This window comes from Lemur catta, chromosome 6 (assembly GCF_020740605.2).
Source record: "Lemur catta isolate mLemCat1 chromosome 6, mLemCat1.pri, whole genome shotgun sequence".
Taxonomy (NCBI): Eukaryota; Metazoa; Chordata; class Mammalia; order Primates; family Lemuridae; genus Lemur; species Lemur catta.
Window position 1 is genome coordinate 57,189,671 of NC_059133.1, and position 23,615 is coordinate 57,213,285.

The following is a 23,615-nucleotide window of genomic DNA, read 5'->3' on the forward strand; positions in this document are numbered from 1 at the left end:
TTGGTTTCCTGGGTATTTTTTTTAACCTTAAAATACTTCATTATTGGGGTTTTAACAACTTGATAATACCGATACATCAGTTACCACCTGGAATGACATACTAAGCCCACACTATTAGTGATTCCATCCTTAGAAGAGATAGAGAAATAAATAGGTTTAGTCCTCAGAAGGCATGGATTAATTGCAGACACTAAGACACTTATTTCTTAGTGAAATCATGTTACTAAAGGTCACACCATTAACCATGTTTAAACTTGAAAAAATTTTGTTCTGCCTTTCTCTATTATAAGCTATTTTTTCTATCTATATAGTCTTGTTTCACTATTGAAGTAGGCATTTACATTCTATATATGCTACCAATAAAAATTCATATTTGAAGAGAAACCAAAATTATTTAGCTTAAAAACCAATGAGAATTTTGGCAGACTTGTTATAAATGGAAATATTGGCATCACTTATTGAAAAAAAGGCAAAGCTTAGCCATAGTGAACTACTAGCCCTGTCACTAGACACATGACAAAAAAATATAAGCACTTGATTTGTCCCAAGAGTGTCACTAGAACTTCATTTTCTCTTTCTTTGTTGCAAGCTTTCCTTGCCTGTCTTATGGGAGCTGAATAACACCATGGGAATAATCTGGGAAGAATTTTGTTCTCCATGTTGTCCTTCCTCATTTAGCTCTCCATTGGGTTTAATTTCAGAACTAAATTAGGATGCAAAACAATTTGAAGATCCTGATTTGAGATATTTTCTTTAGCTCTGCCATCTGGAATGTCTTCTGTTCCTTCATTGGTAGGACCAATGAATTTAAATGTGTCAGCTTCTCTCAGCACTCATTATGTGCTAGTTCCGACCTACGCACTTGTATTATCTCATTTAATCCTATAACAAGAGGATCAGCCTCCATATAGATGAGTCAACTGAAAAGCCAAAACTGAGGGAGGGGCAGGGAAAAAAAAAGCCAAAACTACCTTGCCCACATCATATTGCTAATAAGTGGGCAATTGGCATTTGAACAGCTCAACTCCAGAACCCATGTTTTCATTCCCAAACTATGCTGTATAATATGTAGGCCTTTCATGTTGGGTCAAAATACCATGCTTTGTGTAACAGCACCAGGAACATGAACACATCAAAGCATTTGCTTCATACTCTGATTAGTGCTGGAGTATGTTTTAGCTCAGAAGTTGCCAACTGGTAAATTTTGTTTGGCCTGTGCACAATTTTAAAAAGTTTGAATGCTTCTGGTAGGTGTAGAGAATGAGCAGGGCCCTCAGTGGCCCTACCCCAGCAATAGCCAAGAATTATTAGTTAGTAAAGTTTACTCATTTGCATTGCCAGTCTGCCCCTGGAAGCATTTTAGCCTATCCCTGTACTATTTAGCCTCATTTCTCAAAGTCTCAGAACAACGTGACAAACTTCTGCAATGAAGGGGTCTATCTACCAAGTCATCTAAATGATACACTGTGAGCATCATAGGCCTAATAATGCAACCCTTGCTTACTGCATAATGAGGAAGTCCACCACATTTGCTCACTTCAGAAAAGGCTTCAATGAATTGTCAGTGAATCTGACAATTGCTATTAGTTAATAAGCCTGAGATTAAGACTCTAAAGTGAATAAGCAAGCTGAAGTCTGAAGAGCTGTGTCCATGCCCTAAAGCCAGTGTAACACAGTATCTTCCTAGCCCATTAGTTGGGAATAGTTTTATCTTGGGCATCATTTGGTCTATGTTACCTTCACGTAGTCATCACAACAAGCCTATGAGGTTGTACAAGGCAATTTATAATGTTTTAAAAATATATTTATTGAAGATTAACATGAAATAGTATATTATTATACTTTGCATTTTCAAATGTAGCATTATTCCCATTTTACAAATACATAGAATAAGGCTCTAGAAGTGTATGTGACATGCTGAAGGTCATAGTAAGTGGTGGAGTTAAGGGATTGACCCTAACTCCAGTACCTTTTCCATTACAGTGGTCCCCAACCTTTTTGGTACCAGGGACCAGTTTCATGGAAGACAATTTTTCTGTGGACCAAGGCGGGGGTGGAGAAGGGGGCAGGTGGTGTGGAGCTCAGGTGGTGATACGCGGCCTGTTTCCTAACAGGCCATGGACTGGTACCGGGCTGTGGCGATTATAATGGGGATATTTCTTTCCCATAGATTTTTAGTTTACATTCTGCATTAACTTACAGACTCAGTGCCAAGGGACAATAAGGTTCCTAAAGCCCTAAGTAATAACAGTAGGGCTAAAATAAGACTCAATGTTATCCCAAAGTTTGTTGTGGAGAAAGGAAAAAGGAAAAAGAAGTAACTTCACAGATCCCAACACAAACCATGTGTTTTAAAAGCAGTCTAGGTGATTCTGATTCAGCCTGGCAAACATTGGGAAGTCATCTTTCTCTCTTTTAGCATATGCCATTTTATGTTTTTGTCTTTAACGAAAGGCTTTTCTCTGCTCAGGTGCCAAAGGATAATGGGGCCAGGATTATAGGGCTCAGATTTAGACCATTTGAAATTTGATTCCTAATACAATATTAAAATACAAGAGCATTCAGTGCATGTTTACTCTTATTATCCTGATCTAAAAGCACCCATCTTGAGGCAGTGTGTCACAAGAATAGAGTGCTAATTTTGCTGAGGATATTTGGCACTATCTCTACCTTTAACTATTTCAGCTTCTATTATTTTACACATCAGAAGCCATTCATGTGTGTATCTGTAAGCCATTTCTTTTTGGAAATAAAAATCAATATAGCAGTACTAAAAAAAGGCCTAAATTGATATGCTGATTTTAGGTACTTAAGTGCAAATTTCAGTATCTAAATACTTGAAAATCATTCTAAACCTCTTCTGTATTTTTGTCCTTAGTACCACCTGGGATTGACAGCGCAGCCTGAACTTTACCTTCTGAACGCCATGGACGCTGACTCACTTGTGTCTAGATGACTGACAGCCTGAGAGACGATACAAGAACCACTTTTTCTAAGCCCTTTTGTGCCAGGGGTCCTGTTAACATATCTCTGTTAGTTCAGAGGTGAGTTTCGTTCAAATGTTTTGAACAAAAACCAAAGATTTCCTCATGGGAAGGGTGTTAAAAGCTTGGTAGCTGTAAGTGTAGGTTAGAGACCCACCCGCCTCACAACAGTCCCACCATAGCCAGAGTTAAGGCCTGTGATGGGCACACACCCCTATGGGCTTGTGTCTTAACTTCTGGGATTTAAAAAACATAGCGGTATATATATTTATGTAAACCTGAACATACAGTTTGGGTAAAGTTTTAAGGTTATATAAAACTGATAGATGTTTTGTATTTTTTTAAAAAAATATTGTTCAGATAAATCAGATATTTGTTTTGTCTGGATTATAAGTGAGAAAGGACAGGGAATAATGTTCTTTTTCACAATGAACTGGTCAGGTTGACTATCTTGTAAAGTGATATTTTACTATGCTAGTTAAGTTTCACTTCAATCCTATTCGACCAGAGTCTATCCTTGATATATACTGATATTAACACATCATTTCTAAAGAAAACATTTCTTCTATTAGGCAATCATTGAACCCTGGTTGTCAGCCTGCTTTGTAATTATAATTGCCTTTGTTATTGTCACTTTTCTTGAATTTTTTTGTAGTCATTAAACAAAGATGTGATAGCATTTGCCAAAGAGTAAACTTAATACCTGGTAACAAGATCCAGAAACCATACTTTGACCAATGATCAGTTTTCCATGCTGCATTGTAACTCAGCCCATTCTGGCTTTCAAGTTTTAGGTAGAAAAAGAAGAAACTTTTAACATTTAATTTTGTAAATCCTGAAGCAAGATAATGATGGTGTTAATCTTTTTAATGTTTGTACAGTTCTACAACGTCTTTTCTTCCCACTTTTCCCATTGATACTCCAAAAACCATTTCTAAGTCTGAAGTTTATTTCTAGGGGCGGCAAATATTTATATTGTTGAATCTCCTAGGGACTGTTAAACATTTCACTTTAAAATGCATATTTATACCAAGTAGTATGAGATTAGTATTAGGGGACTTGGAAGATTAGTCCACATGTCATAAATCACCTGCTACATGTAGATTACAGATTTTTTTTTTTTGGCCCTCCTTCCTAACCAGGAATTTTTTTCATTAAAATTTTTGTAATAAAAAATTCCACATTAAAAAGTGGAAAGTGTTGTCATGATTTTCTGATTGAAGAATGAGAAGATTCACAGTACCGAGCCCTCCTGCATGGAAGTGCAGTTGGCTGGAACTGCATGGCAACCATCCGCTTTCAAAGGCTTATACTCCAGGGTGATATAGCCCCCACCACATCACTCCTCGTCTGCATACCCGCAGCCTTTGTGTTACTTTGAGCATCACTTTCCTCTTTCAGCTTTAGAGTTAAATGTATGACCTCTCTGCCTTATTTTAAAACTTACTATGTTTCAATAAGACTTTTTTTTTTTAAATCAGGATATTGCCCATCTTCATTTATAATGAATGGTTTGGCCCTCAAAGTGGCAGGGGTTTTTCTAAAATGACACTTTAAATTCTTTCATCTCTACTTCAGAGGTTCTTGAAACTTCAGATAGTAAGAGCAGCAACCCTGCAACCCAGGTTAGAGTCCTTCTGATTTTAAAATTGAGACTGACTTTTTAAGCTTATTTACTTAAAAAAGAGGCTCAAAATAAGTTTCAATGTTTTAGTTTCTTTATACAAGACAACTCTAGATGAACTGATTTGTTGGATTTTCCCCCCTCCCTGGGCAGTTTCGTTTTTCAGTAGTTTCATTACCAGAGAATGTTAGGGAAAGGAAAGTAAAAAATAAAAATATCCTGTTTCATACTTCGTCAAAAGATGAGGTGGTTGGTTAAACTGAGATTAAGTACTTAAGGGATTTCTATAGCTCTTCTCCCTTCTTTATATGTTACTAGGAACAGAGTAAAGTTTACAAATATACCCCTGAGGTCATACAACTCTTACAATCAGAAAATTTTATAATAAAGCAAACTGAATCATACTAAAACCAATAGAGGGAGGTTGATGTCTAAGGAATGAGTCTTGGGTAAGCACTTTGCTAAGCTAAGAACATTTAATCATTCTTTAATTAATTAATTTATTATTTTTTGAGACAGAGTCTCGCTGTGTTGCCCAGGCTAGAGTGAGTGCCGTGTCATCAGCCTAGCTCACAGCAACCTTAAACTCCTGGGCTCAAGCAATCCTCCTGCCTCAGCCTCCCGAGTAGCTGGGACTACAGGCATGCGCCACCATGCCCGGCTAATTTTTTCTATATATATTTTTAGTTGTCCATATAATTTCTTTCTATTTTTAGTAGAGATGGGGTCTCGCTCTTGCTCAGGCTGGTCTCGAACTCCTGAGCTCAAACAATCCGCCCGCCTCAGCCTCCCAGAGTGCTAGGATTACAGGCGTGAACCACCGTGCCCAGCCTCATTCTTTAATTTATGATTTACAAATCTAGATTTCTATGTTAAGTGTGATTATACAAACATTAATATATTCAATCATAAGAGTAACCTAGGTACAGTCACTCAGTTCCTGGGGTTCAGCATTATGGAGTCAATTTGTAAAAAGATGCTCTGACAGTGTATACCAGAATGTCAGAAAAAGTGCAATTAAGTAATTGTTACTGAGCAGCTGTTGCTACCTGTGTGTTGGTCTAATATAAAAAGCAGACAGAGTTATATATCCAGACATATGAAATAGTTTAATCAGCAAGTAAGGCATGAGGGGTTGTAATAGGCAATGAAAATAGCCTTCTCAATTTTAGACATTACAACATTGGTCTACTAAAGGTTTTCCCAGGAAGTATATTGCAAATTAAACTATGGTATATTATCTGTTTATAGGGTCTTCCTGCAGTGACCTTCCCACTTTACCCAAGCTAATGCGGGTAAATAGGCATCCTGAAGACTTCCTAAAGTGTTTGAGACATTTCCAAAAAAAAAAAAAAAAATCTAAAATGCAAACATTTTCGTATATTCCTACATCTTTCCCTTCCCCAAATACTGGACTTCACCTTCCTGTCAGTGTAACTCTCCATTACAGCAAACACTGAAGAAAAGGAAATACTGACAACAAATCATCTTTTAGTGGTCAGAATATAGTACAAACACTATATTCTTTTTTTTTTTTTGGAAATGTCTCACTCTGTTACCCTGGCTAGAGTGCAGTGGTGTCATGATAGCTCACTGCAACCTCAAATTCTTGGGCTCAAGTGATCCTCCTGCTTCAGCCTCCTGAGTAGCTGGGACTACAGGTATGCACTACGACACTTGGCTAAATTTTCTATTTTTTATAGAGACGGGGTCTCACTCTTGCTCAGGCTGGTCTCGAACTCCTGAGCTCAAGCAATCCTCCCACCTCAGCCTCCCAGAGTGCTAGGATTACAGGTGTGAGCCACCGCACTGGGCCCAGACACTATTCTTGATTTTATTTCAGTGACAACTCTGATTTTCTTTTCAGCTCTCTCTCTTAGGTTTGGAATCTTTGAGAGTATGCCTAAGTCAAGACACTTATGACTTCAACAAAGTCTAGTTAATTTTTTAGAACCCGAGGGCAATTACAGAGGAGTTTGAGGCCACAAGTATAACTAACATCTACTTTGGTTTCTTGTGTTTTCTACAGTGCCATACCACATTAGCAATAGCACTTCTGGACTAAATTCTTTGCCATCTTGGGGGGTGGAATTTGTTAGCAGTTTACCTTTGTATGTCTAGAAACACTTCAAAGCATAAAAATGAATACACAAATACTTAAATGTTAACATTGTATTTATGGTAAAATACTCAAGATTCTATATAAGAATGAGGTGAAGAGTGGTGAACCAACTTTAAACAGCAACATGATCATTCTCTGATGTACTTATTAGCCATTCTAAAAAAGACTTTATGAAACCTTAATTACTTTGCCCTAATAGGGGAGAATTAAATGATGAATAAAGTGTCACATTTAACACGGATATAGAAAAGTTTTCTGTAACCACTATATAACTACTAACTTTCATATTAGTTTGGCCTGATACAGATTATCTTCTGACACTAGAAAATAAAAAAAATTTAATTCAGAAAATCATGTCCTATGTTCTAAAAGACAACCATGGAATTTCTGAGTTAACTACCTATGATTGTTGATTTGGAAATCAACTTCTTAAAACACTGAGACTTAATATACAAAGGCTATGAGAATTCTGTGATACTTCTGCAGTAAAATTTGCTACATATTGAAAATTCATTCTTCATAATAGTTTTCAGGTCTCTCTGTCTTTCTTGCTTCCAATATGTAGATTCATTTTTTGGACACATTGAAGAATCGAGGTCTAATGTAGTCCTTATACATAGAATAGAGAACACCTAGGAACAGAAAGATGTTTATCAATAGGATATCCGTGGGAAACAAACACTGAATTTCTTCTACTTGTAGTTTTCTGAAATCAGCTCACAATTTAAAAAGAAACAAACAAAAGCCTTCCCTCTTACTAATTTTTAGCTTGGATCATACAAGTGGCCCTAGACAAACTCCTCACAAAAACAAAACCGTAAGAGCACCCTTTAAGATCAGTATCAATCTGAATTTATAATGTTACTATGTCACCCAAAAGTTTGAATTTTAAAATATTGGTGAAATGTTAGGAAAGTGGGCAAATTTGACCAGATATTAAGATAAGGCATCTCAATTTAGCAAACATCTATTCAGTGTCTACTTGTGCTCAGTATCCTGAGGAAAACAATGGTGAATGGATCTAATCCCTGCTTCTGGGGGTTTACTGTCTAGTGGGTAAACTAGCTATTAGTTTAGGCAGATGTTATATATGGCTTCCACAGGCCCAGGGCCATGCAGAAAGGGGGAAGTAGCCAGGGGAAACAGGCTGAGAAAGAGAGAAGCTGCTTCCGTTAATTCCAGGCATATCAGCAGATGTTCACACTCAAAACCAAGTTAAGGAGTCACAGATTTATTAATAAGCTACAACTCACACACCATCACCCTGAACCCCAGCCCATCTCAATTATCAAGGCCTCAGCTATCCATTAGAATGTCTAAACTAAATCCTTTACTTCACTTTCCTTCTAATTTCTTTCTGATACTGCTTGTTACTATCTTCATAGAGTGCACAGAGGATAAAGGTTCAGTGAGTTAGTTCTCTTACATCAACATGATAGGAAATTGAGGTAGATGTCTGTCATTTTCTAATGAAATAGTACTATAACTAGAATTGATGCATAAAATTTAAGCCAACTTTTTTTTTTAAACTTGAATCATTGTGGTATCTATGGAGCTAATATTCTTAGATTCAGAGAGAATTATAGGACTCTTTTCCCTATCCTTTGGCTTATTAGACACAGATGATTCTTACCTCTTGCCTACCTCCTAAATATTGGTGTTGGCTGAAGTTCTGATCTCAACTCTTTTCTCACCTCATCCACACCTGTTGCTCCACTGGTAAGCAAGTCAGATCTCTTCTGAGTGTGAATCCCGTATATTCATTATTGTACATGTGGCATTTCCACATCCCCTAGGTTGGTGGTCTCCAAACTTTCCAAACTTATGTAAGTAAATATGTTGAGCATGTCCCTCAAAATGTGCATTTATTTATAAACAATATAAATGTACTCTTTTAAAAATATATGTATATGTATTTTTTTTATAGAGACAGGGTCTTGCTCTTGCTCAGGCTGGTCTCTAACTCCTAAGCTCAAGCAATCCTCTCACCTTGGCCTCCCAGAGTGCTAGGATTACAGGTGTGAGCCACCACGCCTGGCCAAACAATATAAATTTACTATGATCAATCTATCTATTAGTAAAGCTTTTTTTTTTTTTTTTTTATTGGAGATGAGGTCTTGCTATGGCCCAGGCTAACTTTGAACTCCTGGGCTCAAGTGATCCTCCTGCTTCAGCCTCCTGAGTAGCTGGAACTATACAGGCATACCACCACACCCAGCTAGTAAAGCTTCTTTATTTTTAAGATGGAATATTTTCTTCCCACATCCACATGGATCTCTTTATACATTTTCTAGGGTGTGAGTACTCTGATTTGGAAAAATTTGTCGTAGGCATCTCAGTCAGTGTAATATAAAATTAAGAGTTTAGGCTCTGGAGTAGATTGCACATATGATTGTGAACAAGTAACTTTTCCTCTCTAAGCCTCAGTTTCCTTATCTGTAAAATGAGTTAATATCTACCTTGGAGGGTAGGTTTGTTGTATTGTTGTATTATGTAGACTTTGCTTTTTGTCCTGGGTTCCTGGTATGGAGCTTCTGAAATGCTTGGAATTTCCTGAGTAATGGAAGTATCTTTGTTATTCATGAGCCTTTTGGATCACACCTGAATGATATTATATCCCTATAAACTTAATCAAGTGATCGCTAATTGCAGCTGCTATCCAGATGTTGTTTCATTGCTAGCACGAATCAACAGAACCTTTGCTATTTTGTATGTAGCTGTTAATCTAATTGGTTGCTTTTTTCTGTATACCTTTTAGTAAAGACAATCAAAAGCAACTGCTTTCACCTGTTTGCCTGCAGTATACCTTCACTGTCCAATCTCAGGGCTGTGTGAACTCCAACTCCTTGCCATAATCTAGTCTGCAGGGACCTAGATCATCTCTTCATTCCACAGGACATCACATTAGTCTATTACATTAATCTGATTTGACTATCAAGGGGAAATTGGAATGCATGATGTCTTGTGGAGTACTCCCATATCCTATGATTAAAGACAATGGAAAACTACATCTAATATAGGCAGGGTGGCTGACCCAGACCTTTTAGGAAAGATAGTTTGGGTTACCCCACCAGTCAGGTAACCATGAATAGCTAACATACTTGCTGGAAACAAAGAGAATATGAAATGGGTAGTGTTAAGAATATAGTCATAATACCAGCCGTGACCATCTGATCAGTTGCAGAAACAAAGACTGTACTACTTATGAGTGTTTCTTCCTTATTTTTACATGAATGCATTTGTGTATATATTAACCATTTTTTTTTTGTATTCTCCATTTTCATTTACCTATCATCTAATTCTAACATAAGAAATGTTAATAGGAGTTAACCTTATATCTCAGGATTTAAGTCACAGGCTATCAAGGGGAAGGTGATTCAGTTCAAACAGGAATCAACATCACCCAAAGATGGATAAAGAGACTTTGTATCCTGTTTTGGGAGAGAATTAGCATGTTTTTGGCTATACAAGGGATGGCTGATTTTGCCATTGTCTTTATGGGGAAGTGTGATTAAAAGAGGTATATATGGATGTCATGTTGACAAGGGCTGGACAGTGGTGGATTTGTATTATGTCAGTTGAACTAACCTGTAGCTACATTTTCCAGAATTCCTTCCTCTTTATTTCCTAGGTTAGTGTACAAGACACATTTTTCATGAGATTTAGAAGGCAAAAGTGAAGCAGCGGCCAAATTCTTATGCTTGGAAGATACTGTTGCAGCACATTTTTGCTCATCTGCTGGCCCATTTTGTCAGCATGGGCAGCAATCACGAGTATGGCTACTATGGCTCCTGCTGAAATTCCTCCTTCATCTTCTCTGACACCTTTGCCAGCTCCATGCCAGCTCCAGAATAAAGGGCATTGGCTTTTTCTATATTTTACTTCCATCATTGAATGTGGAGGCTTGAAGATGCTTAAAAAACCATAAGGATGGTTTGCAGGTTCTGATTTTCCTTGCTTCTCCCACTTTAGAACATTTTTCCTTCCTAATTCTTTGCCCTGCCCACTTGAGGCCCCAGCTCCAGATTCATAAGCAACAGCCTCATAATTATACAAGTCCAAATACCTAATAAATCTCTTATTAAATATTACTAGTTTTGCTTTTCTCATTCAACACTGATTGAGTCACCTACCACACCAAACTATGCAGGGTTCCACTAACATGCCATGCTTCTGTGTCTTTGTTTTTTTCTCTGCCTAGAATCCTGATCTCCTTCTCTGCCTGTTTAACTCCTCTATATTCTTGGATCCTCACACAGTTTACATCCTTAGAGAAGCCTGCCCTGACCTCCCAGCCCTAGTTAAATACTACTCCTTTATGCTGGTGCTTCCATAGCAACCTGTGTATCTCTGTCACAGCATCCATGACTTTATATTGTAGTCTTCTCTTCCCGGTCTGTGTCTGTAAGGAGACTAAACTATTTGATGGTAAGAACTTGAAACCTCATGTCTCTAGACCAGCACAGTGTCTGGCACATAGCAGGTGTTAAATAAGTGTTTGCTGAATGATGAAAATGAGGACTGTGACTTTGCAATAAAGCTTCTTGTTGTATTTGGTTCAAGACTCACATATCACAGCTTGTAACAATAAGATAATTACCACATAACTGTCTATATGCAAGCCCCACACCCGTCATTCCATAATCCCCAACCTACTCTCAGACTGACTCTATTCTGCACAGCATGAAGGGGAGCTAAAAACATTGTGACTTGTTCTTAATGTAGACAAAAAAATTTAGATAATTTAGGTCCTAAAATGGACCTGTTATTATAACTGATTTAGCTGTTGATACAACCTGAATTAACCAAGATGATTTACACCTGTTGTCTGGATTTGACTGTATTGGTGTTTACTTAATTTATGGACTAATTAAAAAAAAAGATTTGCCTAGTGCTCAAACTTGGAATAAAAGGGGAAGGCAGCTGTTGAGATCTGTAGGCTCTAAAATGTCTTCTTCTCACTTAAACTATTTTAATAACTACATCTGCTGTTCATATATGCTGGGAAGTATGATCACTGCTCTTAGCCATGTAATATAGGCTATGATCTAAAACTGCTTTCCTTAGCTGAGTTATTTAAGATAGGAACTATTCACTGCTCACTTCACTACGGAGATTAACAACCTATCACACCCTACTGGGAGGCTTTGTCAGTTTTTGTCAGCTGAAAATCCTAAGAAATTCAGCCCATCACTGGGCAGCAACCTCAACCAAGTGAGGATCAATCTTTCTTACCCTTCTCTTAGTACATCATCTTGACCCAATATTCATCTTCTACTATTAATGAATAAAATAAATAAAAATACTTTTAAACTCAGCTGAACATAAGACACAAATTATGCAGGTTACCTAGAGTCACAGCTCCTACAACAAATCCTTGGGCAGCAACTCTCAGGTGAATAAGATGAATGGACATTTTCTGATCTCTTCTGTACTTCAACTTGTAAAGACCATAAGACACCACAGTCACAAAACCTGCTATACCTGTGAATTTAAAAAGTAAGGGTTAAATAAACACCAGGCAAGAATTCTCAACTGCTTACAGAGTTAGATGAAAGACTGCCTAGGCCAGGTGCGGTGGCTCACACCTGTAATCCTAGCACTCTGGGAGACCGAGGCAGGAGAATCGCTTGAACTCAGGAGTTCCAGACCAGCCTGAGCAAGAGCGAGACCCCATCTCTACTAAAAATAGAAAAAATTATCCAGACAACTAAAAATAGAAAAAATTAGCTGGGTATGGTGGCACGTGCCTGTAGTCCCAGCTACTTGGGAGGCTGAGGCAGAAGGATTGCTTGAGCCTAGGAGTTTGAGGTTGCTGTGAGCTAGGCTGACAGCATAGCACTCTAGCCCGGGCAACAGAGCGAGACTCTGTCTCAAAAAAAAAAAAAGAAAGAAAAAGAGAAAGAAAGACTATCTAAAGGATAAGTACCTGGAAGATAAGCAGGCAAGATAGCAAAGAATACTTTAAAAAGTACTATGCTGGATTTGGTCTACGAGATTTCAAAGTGGGCCCTTAATATTCTTAGATTCAGTATTTACAGTTTTACTCTTCCCAGAAAAACCTGAACCATATAGTATAGTAGCTTGTCTAGTCATTTGTAATTTTCCTGAGGCATGATTTTGAATTGTGCATGCTGCCATCGCTATTATCTGGGGCAAGTCACTTAGCTAGAGAGTGAGCCAGCCCAACATCCCAGCATCCATAGCTTTTGAATGTTTGGCTTTATTCCTCTTTTCCTGCTACCAAATAGGAGTAAATCTAGTAAAGTGAGGAGGTAAAAAAACTTTGTTCTTCTGTAAAAAATAAGACAAGACAATAAACTTTAATGAGAGCTGAAAAGGTATGAATATATGTACAAAAATACAGCTCTGAGAAGAACTGTGATTCTAGAAAAGTCCATACAAATATTTCTGTATTTCATACAAAGGTCTAGGGGTAAATATACTGCTGTGACAACCAAGATCCTATGTAACTGGCCCTAAAACAACTTGATTAACTAAAGAGAAGATTCTAGAAAGAGATTTAAAACAATATGAGAACTTAATGCACAACAAACCAAAAATAACCAAATAACAGGTAAAGGAATGATCATTTAATAAATGCCATTAGTACAACTTATTGGTATACAGAAGAACTAACTTGGATTTGTATTTCACACCAGACTCTGCAAAAAATATTCTGGACGGGTAAGATTTAAATGCAAAACAAAACAAAAATATAAACAAAAAACTATAGAATAGCATATTTATACCATCAAGAGGATAAGGTAGACTTAATAAGAAATGACAAGGACACAATGCTGTATTTGACATAAGAATAGAGAAAACTTTTGCATGATAAAAGTGTGGGTCTATTTTTGGGGTTCTCTATTCTATCCTGCTGATCTATGCATCTGACTCTCCATCAATACCACACTGTCTTGATTACTGTAGCAATATAGTAAGCCTTAATATCAGGTAGAGCAATTCCTTCTACTTTATCTTTTTTAAAAAAAGATTGTTTTAGGTGTTCTAGGACTTACACCTTTCCAAATAAATTTTAGAAGTAAGCTTGTCTATGTCTACAAAAAAATCTTTTCTGGGATTTCAATACGAATTACATTAAGCCTATAGATCAGTCTGGGAGAGAATTGACATCTTCACTATATACTGTGCCTTCCAATTCATGAACACAGTAGTCTCTCTGTTTATTTAGGTCTTTGATTTCTTTTATTAACATTTTATAATTTTTAACATACATGTTTTATTACATTTGTACCTAAGCATTTCATTTTCTTTGGAGGGACTAAATGGTATTATGTTTTTAATTCCAGTTTTCATGTTTCTTGTTAGTATATAGAAATGTAAATGATTTTTATGTGATATAGCAAATTTTGAATAATTATGTTGGTACATGTGTGTCAATGGGTGGGTGAGAATATATCTGTATTTTCAGGATCCATTTAATAAGTGGAAATAAAAATCAGTAAATAATCACATTTACATATGTGATTTATAGGCTTATTAGCAATAAATGAAATTGAAATAAAAATGACTGATGTATTATAAACATATAAAAGCAACAAAAAATAATAAAATAATGATGGTAGACACATGGCGAAACAGGTACAATACTGAAAGCTCTGTAAGTTTGACCAAATCTTTCTGGAAAGAACTCTGGAAATATACATAAATGAATTTAAACTGAACGTGCTTCCTGCCCTGGAAAGTCTACTTTTGGGAACATACTCGAAGGAAATAAACAAAAGAAAAATCAAGAAAATGACAAAAAGATGTGCATGGTTGAGGAAAAACTAAATAATGCAAATGGCTCAAACAGAAGAAAAACTGCCATTGATATTTAAAAAATGATAAGAATAGGAAGTATTAATACACAGAAATGTACATATGAGATGTTAAGTGAAAGAAGCAAAACCAAATAATCTGTCAACACAAATGTTAAAGACATTATGCATGCACAGACCTCAACAATGATTGTAAGATAATTTTGAACAATGTAAATATATTTATAATGATGGAAGTTGTTTAAGAAAACCAATAAAAGTGTTTTCTAAATTATCTGCACAGGACACTCCATCCTGTAACAGGAAATACATAGTAGACATTGTTAAAATAACAATAGCTAAACAAAACTGTTCCATGATATAAATCCAAATTTTATCATTATTTATTTTCTGGCAAAAACTTGGCTCTCTTCTTTTGATCAAATCAAAGTTCTGTTCTTACTTAATTTGGCTTTGTTTCTTTTAGAGATTAAAGTCAGAACCTTTACTGTTTTCCATATAGTGTCTCTAGTTTATATATAATTGAATTTAGCTGGAAACACTTTTATCTTTCTACTTTAATCACCCTAAATGTCTCTGGAAAAATAATTTAATGTACAACAGGCACAGTGACTAATCTCTGTTCATTACAGTGATCTGTTCAAGTAGCATAGAGTTCTTGAATTGTTTTTCTAGTTAAAAATGCTAAGGAAGATAAATCACTATTAAATTATTTGCTTCCATTTCTTATGGTTGCTATTACAAGTCTTAATCAAATTAAATGAAACTTCTAAACAGAATATTACTAAAAAGTAAAATTTGGTTCTTTTTGATATGTGAATAATGATACTTAATAAGTTGCTAAAGCTGCAGTGACACTTAATGGAACATATGACATACCTATTTAAAAGATTTTTTAGAATTAATATATTCACAAATTTAGGTCAGTCTGACTTAAGTAAATTATTTTAATAGTTTCTAGACAAAATGTATACAAGGAAAGAGGTATGGCTGCAGTATACAATAATAATGCTTAGGGCAGTTGAAGCATCTATGGAGAAGAGAGAAAGTTCAGATTTTAAGACATAATATTGGTACTTACATATCGTGGGTTTGTGGGTTTTTTTTTTTTAAGTCCACATACATACAGTACTTGTTGAAAATGTAAATATACTAAAAATGTGTGGAGAAAGGATAAAGAGCCTAAGGTTATAATACTACTTCTTGAGTCGAGAATTTACGTAGCCATCATCCTCAACATCTGGAACACACCAGGAAGCCAGCATGAAGGACCACTGAGCAGCCGAAATGAACGCCACAAAGTTCACGTGCTCAAGTGTACAGGTAGGCCCAGGCTTTCACTCAGAGCTTTACTCTGAAAGAACTCACAGTTCTTTCAAGTTTGCGTATCTAGCTTCTGTGCCACAGAACATTAGAAGCAGAAGTTTTAAATTTTTTTTTATTTTAATTTTAATTTTATTTTATTTTATTTTATTTTTTTTGAGACAGAGTCTCACACTGTTGCCCGGGCTAGAGTGCTGTGGCATCATCCTAGCTCACAGCAACCTCAAACTCCTGGGTTCAAGCGATCCTCCTGCCTCAGCCTCTCGAGTAGCTGGGACTACAGGCATGCGCCACCATGCCCAGCTAATTTTTCTATATATATATTTTTTAGTTGTCCATATAATTTCTTTCTATTTTTAGTAGAGACGGGGGTCTCGCTCTTGCTCAGGCTGGTCTCAAACTTCTGAGCTCAAAAAATCCGCCCGCCTTGGCCTCCCAGAGTGCTAGGATTACAGGTGTGAGCCACCACGCCCGGCCAGAAGCAGAAGTTTTTAATGGTACTTGAAGAAATAGAGAAGTGTATAAACAGCAGACATAAGAACTTTTTTTTTTTTTTCCTAAGCCAGTCAAATTTAGCAGGGGGGGGCTGTATACCAATTTTAGTGATACTAATATTAATAAGTTCTGATAACCTACTACCATTGGACCGGCCCAGACATGAGAACTGAAATGTTGGAGTTACAAGACAAGGAAACATACACATCTCAATAATCCCTAACAGACTGCAAGTATAATAAACTGCTGCTGCTGCTAACAATCCTGAGTCATCACAGAAAAGTTAAAGGCCATTCACTCACTTCCATTTGATTGGCTAGGAACTAATAATTTTTAGATAAACCTCTAACAAAATGGATAAAACAATAACATTCTGATGCTTCAAATAATAGCTAACATTTATTGGGGACTTACCATGTACTAGAAACTATTCTGAAAGTTTAACTCATGTTTAGAGGAAGTTAGCTTCAATTATCTGAAAAAATTCAATAATACGAAACATTTCAATCCTCAGAGATACTGGGTGAGGCATTATTGTATTAGCACAGTTTTCTACTATCCAGTCAAGGCTTGAACTTACCTACAGGGACAAAGGGGGAGTCTCTAGATTTCCTGATCAGTCGGGACAACTGGCCTTCATCCTCATCTGCTGACCACTGGTTGTCTGAAGACATTTTTCTCTCTAGTAGCAACAGGAGATAAATGTTTGCTGTGAATCATTAAAAATAATTCATTTACTCTCTCCCAACATGCTCTTGATTATGTGTTCTGTCTTCATTTGCTTGACATGCCTGTTTGCTCCATTGAAATAAACAATTGTCTTTCCTTTAGACTTTTCACTACAGAATCCTTTCATTTAGGGGGAGGGAGGGTAAAGGATAAGAAAAATATAGAGAGAGAGGAAATGATAATCAGATTCCATCAATACAGAGTAAAAATTAACACAGGTTGTACTTTTATTCAGTCTCATTTCACTCAGCATTTGAGATCATTGGGAACCTCGGCACTTCTTCCACAAACAGTAAGAACACAGTTTCTTTTATAATGTTACCATTTTTAAAGAAGGATGGCAGTGCCAATATAGGCAAAAATACCTTCAGATGTACAGATAATGGGAGAATGATCACTCCAATTCTGCAGAATGTGTACGGCATTATAAAATCATTCAGGGCTGAGCACGGTGGCTCATGCCTGGAAGCCCAGTGCTTTGGGAGGCTGAGGCTGGAGGATCACTCAGGCCAGGAGTTCATGACCAGCCTGGGCAATAAAACATTTTAAAAATTAGCCCAGTGTGGTGCTGTAGTCCTAGCTACTTTGGGAGGCTGAGGTAGAAGGATTGCTTGAGCCTAAGAGTTCGAGGTTACAGTGAGCTATGATTGCACCACTGCACTCCAGCCTGGGCAACAATGATTTCCTGTCTCAAAAATAAAATAAAATCATTCAGATATTTACCAAGCACCTACTGCTATGTGCCAGTTCCTATGCTAGACAATGGATTCCTTGTCTAGCCTGGCTTGTCTACACAGGATGAATGAAGAAACTTGCAAAAGCAACTATAATCACAATAAGTTTAGCAGCACCTTATTTAGTCTGTTATCTGTGCAACCTACTATTTTTCACCCCAAAATTCAAACACAATGGATTCACCCCACGAATGATCTTTCATCAGAAAATGTAAGTGGCAGAAGCACAATACTTACTTACTTTGGCGTACACCACCACTTGCCGTCTCCTAGTGTTGCTTGAGCAAGAGACCATGTGTCAGAACAGGCGTTGTGAGGCCAGAGCACACCGATGTGCAATTTCCAACTAATTGAGAATGGGAAAACCCAGACACATACCCCGGGGGGAGTGGCCGCCGGTACTGGCCAAGGTTTACACTACCCCTGCTAGACACTCACTGCTAGCAGCACCTACGCCACAAGCTAGGTTTTCCAAGGCAACATTAAGAAAACATGAAAGTTTTGGAAGAAGTTGCTTTTACTTAAGTCTGCTTTCACAAGGGAACTTCCAACGTCTTTCTGTGGCTGCGGGTCTTAGTACCCGACTCCTGAGCCCAAAATCGAGGGGAAAAATGACACAGGGTCACAACACTGGGCTTGGAGGGGTAAGGAGCAGGGTAACCATCTGAAGCCAAGATTCTTGTCATCCTTTCAGAATGGGCCCTAGTCAGAGACGCGCACACTGCAGTTGGCCACCCAGGCCCAAGCGCTGAGAGCTCGCCCGGGGTCACCTGGTGGTGGGGCCCTAGCACCTGTGGCTCCTACAGAGCCTCGGGCCGGCACGTGGGCCGGGGTGGGGGGAAAGACCAGACGTCATTGCACCTGCGGCCAATCCGAGAGCAGAGCGAGCAGGCGCCCAGAGAGCCGGCTCCCTGCCACCCGGGCGCCAGACCTGAGGGCCATGTGGGCCCCGGGGCGGTGGCGGTAGAAGCTGAATTCACCTGACAGCCTTGGGGCCGCTTGAGACCTCTGAGAAGTCTTTGCTCACCGCCTCCCTCCGACTCCAGCTGTGTAGACCGCAGGATGAGGGCAGAGGACCAGGTAGCGTTCATGGCTTTTTTCTTAATAACTTAATTTTTAAATAATTTCAGACTTGCAGAAAAGCTCCCAGAATAGTACAAAGAACTGTAAGTACAGCCCCCAGATTTCCCTTTATTAAGGTGATTCTTTCTTTAAAAAAATTTTTGGTTGAACCATCTGAGAGTAAGTTGCAAATTTACATACCTTCACCTCTATATACCTGTATGTGCATTTGGGGCATTCTCATACATAGCCATAGTACAATGACCAAAATCAGAAAATATTGATAATAATGCAATTTTCCACTCTAAAGAGTTTATTCACATTTCACAAGTTGTCCCAATAATGTCCTTAATAGCAAAAAGAAATTTTTTTGTATCGGGTCTAGTGTCCAATCGTGATCACATACTGCATTTAGCTGTCACGTTTCTGTAGTCTCCTTTAGTCGGAAACATCTCCTTAACCGTCTTCGTCTTTCATGACCTTGATATTTTGCCAACACAGGTCAGTTGTTTTATAGATTGTCTCTTAATTTAGTGTTTTTTCCTAATATTTTCTCACTAGATTGAGGTTTTATACATTTTGGGCAGAATACTACAAAAGTGATGTTGTGTTCTTTTTGGTGGGTAATATTAGGAGGCACATTAAAGTCGAATTGTCTGGTGGTGATAACTTTGACCTGTGTTGTGCTGATAAATGTTTGACAGCTGGCTCTCAAGGGGGGGGGGGGAGGCGGGGAAGCCATGATTTGTAGCACTTGCCAATTTCTGTAGTGTAAAAACTCCCACCATGGCCAGTTTCAAATTGGTGTCTGTCATCACTGAACACAAATGTTCCTTTCTTGAGTTGGTATGAGTTGGCTCTAGCACACTACATGGCTTTGATCACATGGATTGAGGCAGTGCCTTCCAGGTTCTCCATTGTAAATTGCCGGTTTTTCCCCTTTTGCAATTAATAAGTATTTTGTGAATAAATACTTTAATATTACACAAATATCCTGTTTCAGATTTTTACCCATTAATTTCAGCATCCATTGATGGTCCTTGACTAAATCAATTAATTTTATGTTTACCAAATGGTGATTTTTCTAAATTAATCTTTTTTAAACGTTTATTAGTTGGCATTCTACTATAAGGAATAGTTTTCTCTTCTTCCCTATCTAATAATTCATTTACATCAATTTGGATTCTTGATTCCTATTTTATTCAGTAGCTTATAGTCCATCATTATGATTATTTATTTTGATGGTCAGATTGTCCCAGATTTGGCCAGTGGAAGCCCCTTTAAGCTGGCTCCTGTTTCCTTTTGACATGTCCCCTCATTCTTTGAACACCTCTTCGTTTCCTGGCATAGTAAGTTGTTCCAGGCTAAACTTGTACTTTTTCTGCCCAAACCTTGAAACCAGCCATTTCTTTAAGGAGTCCTGACTAATTTTAGTGGAGAATGGTATTTAGAATCCAAGTTCTGGGAGCAAGAGTTGCTCATTGTTGTCATTATTTTAAGCCCTCCCAGCAGACAGGTAGAATTTATATCTATTTCTATTCCTGTATATACCTAATATATTAAAACCATGAGTTCATAGTAATATCTCTAATTTCAATCCAACTCTGCAGTGTTTATTCTCATCTTCCCCCTTTCATATCTGTTATTCCCTTCTCTGACTCTGGCTCCTGCCATCCTCAGTATATTTATTTATTTGCTTAATTCTAGAATATACAAAAAGAAGTTTCAGACTTTCTGTGAAAAAAACCCTATTAACAGGAGTTAAATATTGTTTATAGTTCTTTCCATAAGAGGGTATATAGTCAAAATACTGAGTTCAAACATCACTTGGAATAAAAACATATGTCTACACAAACACTTGTATACAAATGTTTATAGCAGCATTATTCACAATAGCCAATAAGTGGAAACAACCCAAACATCCATCCATTGATGAATGAATAAATAAAATGTGGTATATCCATTCAGTGAAATATTATTTGAACATAAAAAGGAATGAAGTACTGATACATGCTACATCATGAATGAACCTTGAAAATCTAAGTGGAAAAAGCTCATCATAAAAGAACACGTATTGTGGATTCCATTTACATAAAATGTCTTGAATAGGCAAATGTATAGAAACAGAAAGTAGATCAGTGCTTGCCTAGGGCTGGGAGACAATGAGAGAGGAATAGGGAATGACTACTAATGGGTACGAAGTCTTTTTAGGGAGCAATGAAAAATGTTTTAAAAATAGATTATGGCCAGGTATGGTGGCTCATCCCTGTAATCCCAGCACTTTGAGAGGTCAAGGTGGGAGGATCTCTTGAGTCCAGGAGTTCAAGACCAGCCTGGGCAACATAGCAAGACCCTGTGTCTACAAAACATAAGAAAAATTAGCCCAGGGTGGTGACATGTACCTGTAGTCCCAGCAACTTGGGAGTTTGAGATAGGAAGACTGCTTGAGCCCAGGAGTTTGAGGCTGTAGTGAGTTATGATTGTGCCACTGCACTCCAGCCTGGGCAACAGAGTGAGACCCTGTCTCTTAAAACCATTGAATTGTATACTTAGGTAAATTTTATGGTGTGTGAATTGTATCTCAATAAAGCTGTTATTTAAAAAATAACTCACTTGATAAAAAAAGCTAATTGAGTTGATATTTTCCCCCTACATCAGTGTGGTTAATATTCATTTGGAATACAGTTAGATGTTTTTGTTGTTCTCCATTTTAGAGTTTCCTCTATTTTTTTCATTTTATTTTATATAAAACATTATTAAAACATTAATATGGTCCTAAAAATCAAAATTATACAAAGGTTATATTAAAAAGCGTGTCACTCCACCTTTTTCATTATTTCTATTCTCTTCCCATCCACCCTCTATAGGTAACCAATCTCACTACTTTCTGCCTTATTTTTCCTAAATTTCTTTTTGCAAAAATAAAGATACATATGTATTTTTCTATTTATCTTTTTCAAAAAATTTTTTTAGAGACAGAGTCTCACTATGTTGCCCAGGCTGTACTTGAACCCCTGGGCTCAAGCGATCCTCCCACCTTAGCCTCCCAAGTAGCTGGGTCTACAGGCACATGCCATGACACCTGGCTTACTCTTCTTTTTTCTAGAGAAAGTACAGATTTTGTTTTTAACTTAATATAGCTTTTTAAGATTTAATTAATTAATTAATTAATTAATTTTTTGAGACAGAGTCTCACTCTGTTGCCCAGGCTAGAGTGTCGTGGCGTCAGCCTAGCTCACCGCAACCTCAAACTCCTGGGCTCAAGCAATCCTACTGCCTCAGCCTCCCGAGTAGCTGGGACTACAGGCATGTGCCACCATGCCTGGCTAATTTTTTCTATATATATTTTTAGTTGTCCAGCTAATTTCTTTCTATTTTTTAGTAGAGGCAAGGGGTCTCACTCTTGCTCAGGCTGGTCTCAAACTCCTGAGCTCAAATGATCCACCTGCCTCGGCCTCCCAGAGTGCTAGGATTACAGGCGTGAGCCACCACACCTGCCAAGATTTAATAATGTATCCTGGAAATCACATCCTAGAGATCTTTTCCTCATTCTGTTTTATAGCTGCATAGTCTTCCACTGTGTAGATGTACCATAGTTTATTCAAGCCCTCTCCCAGGTGTGAGCATCTAGGCTGGAAACATTACAGTAAGGAATGCTACAATGAATAACTTCGTGCATATGTATTTTCATATTGATAGAGGTATACTTTCAGAGCAAATTCCTAGAAGTGGAATTGCTCAGTCAAAGGTAAATTCGGGCATAGTTTTGTCAGATATTGCCAGATTTCCCCACAAGGGTTCTGTGAGTTGGCATTCCCACCGTCACACACAGAAGTGTCTGCTTCTCCACAACCTGTCCAACAGAATGTGTCGTCAGGCTTTTGAAATTTTCACCAACCTGATGTGTGAGAAATGACATCTCATGGTAGTTTTGATTAGCATTTCTTGTGTTGTGTGTGAAATTGAACATATTTTCCTATGATTAAAGGTCATTTTGCATATTTAAAAAACTTATTTGTTGGGTTTCCTAATTTTAAAAGTTGTGAAGGGTTTCGGAGAGGATTAGAAGATATTCCCAGAGTCGTCAAAAGATTCTGACTCATGATCATGTAGGGAGGGCTCCAGTCCAGAAACTGAAATAATTTTAGCATGATTCGTCAGGGACAAATGTGAACTATTCTATAAAATGTAATCTAATTATCTTTTTGAAACCTAGAGTGTACGGACAGTCCTTTGTTCCTTTGTGTCTTTCATTTAGTTCTTCCCACACCTGTTCTGCCATTCCACACTGTTCGCACCTTGGCTACGTTAGACCAGTTTGGTGCCTCACTGAAGTACCCATTATCTTTTACATATTTGCCTTTTCTGTATTTCCCAGCTTAGCTGATGTGAAAAAGCAGCTCTGCCTCTTCTCCGCCCCCAGAAATGTCCACATTTTCTAATGCTCAGAACCCATGAATACATTATGTTACAAATTAAGGTTGCAGATGGAATTAAGGTTGCTAATCAGCTGAACTTAAGGGTCTTTACAAAAAAGTGGTAGGTAGGAGAATCAAGTCAGACTGAGAGAGAGTTGAAGATGTTACTGCTGCTGAATTTGAAAAGAGGGGAAGGAACCATGTGCCAGTTCTCCCCTAGAGGTCCAGAAGAGACACAGCCCTGCTGGCATCTTAATTTTAGCCTAGCGAGAGCCATTTTGGACTTCTGTCCTCCACAACTATAAGATAATAAGTTTGTGTTATTTTGAGGCACTAAGTT

At 37.6% G+C, this 23,615-nt stretch overlaps 2 protein-coding genes across 9 annotated transcripts in view; one reads left to right on the forward strand and one right to left on the reverse strand.

The window, feature by feature from the left end:
• Nucleotides 1-12,371, forward strand: part of LOC123640372 (natural resistance-associated macrophage protein 2) — a 51,611-nt gene extending 39,240 nt beyond the window's left edge. For 6 of the 8 annotated variants that reach the window (XM_045554924.1, XM_045554923.1, XM_045554917.1 and 3 more), the window contains one exon: nt 2,879-3,430. In XM_045554924.1, the coding sequence (XP_045410880.1) occupies nt 2,879-2,956 (78 nt within the window). In that variant the 3' untranslated portion in view covers nt 2,957-3,430. Of the gene's footprint in view, nt 1-2,878; nt 3,431-5,859; nt 6,148-10,361 lie in introns of those variants that run through there. The other 2 variants (XR_006735960.1, XR_006735961.1) reach the window with 2 other exon arrangements.
• HIGD1C (HIG1 hypoxia inducible domain family member 1C) lies at nt 7,085-17,006 on the reverse strand. Its single transcript, XM_045554926.1, has 3 exons — nt 16,913-17,006; nt 12,080-12,214; nt 7,085-7,362 (listed from the first exon to the last, which is right to left on the reverse strand). The coding sequence occupies exons 1-3, from the start codon at nt 17,004-17,006 to the stop codon at nt 7,298-7,300; spliced, it is 294 nt and encodes a 97-aa protein (XP_045410882.1). The 3' UTR covers nt 7,085-7,297.
• Nucleotides 17,007-23,615: the final 6,609 nt, after the last annotated feature.

Coding starts and splice junctions, on each gene's coding strand:
- HIGD1C (XM_045554926.1), bottom strand. CDS start 17,006: ATGTCTTCAGACAACCAGTGGTCAGCAGATGAGGATGAAGGCCAGTTG. Junction 12,215..16,912: donor CTCCCCCTTTGTCCCTGTAG/GTAAGTTCAAGC, acceptor TTAAATTCACAG/GTATAGCAGGTTTTGTGACT. Junction 7,363..12,079: donor TGTAGGAGCTGTGACTCTAG/GTAACCTGCATA, acceptor TTCTGTTCCTAG/GTGTTCTCTATTCTATGTAT.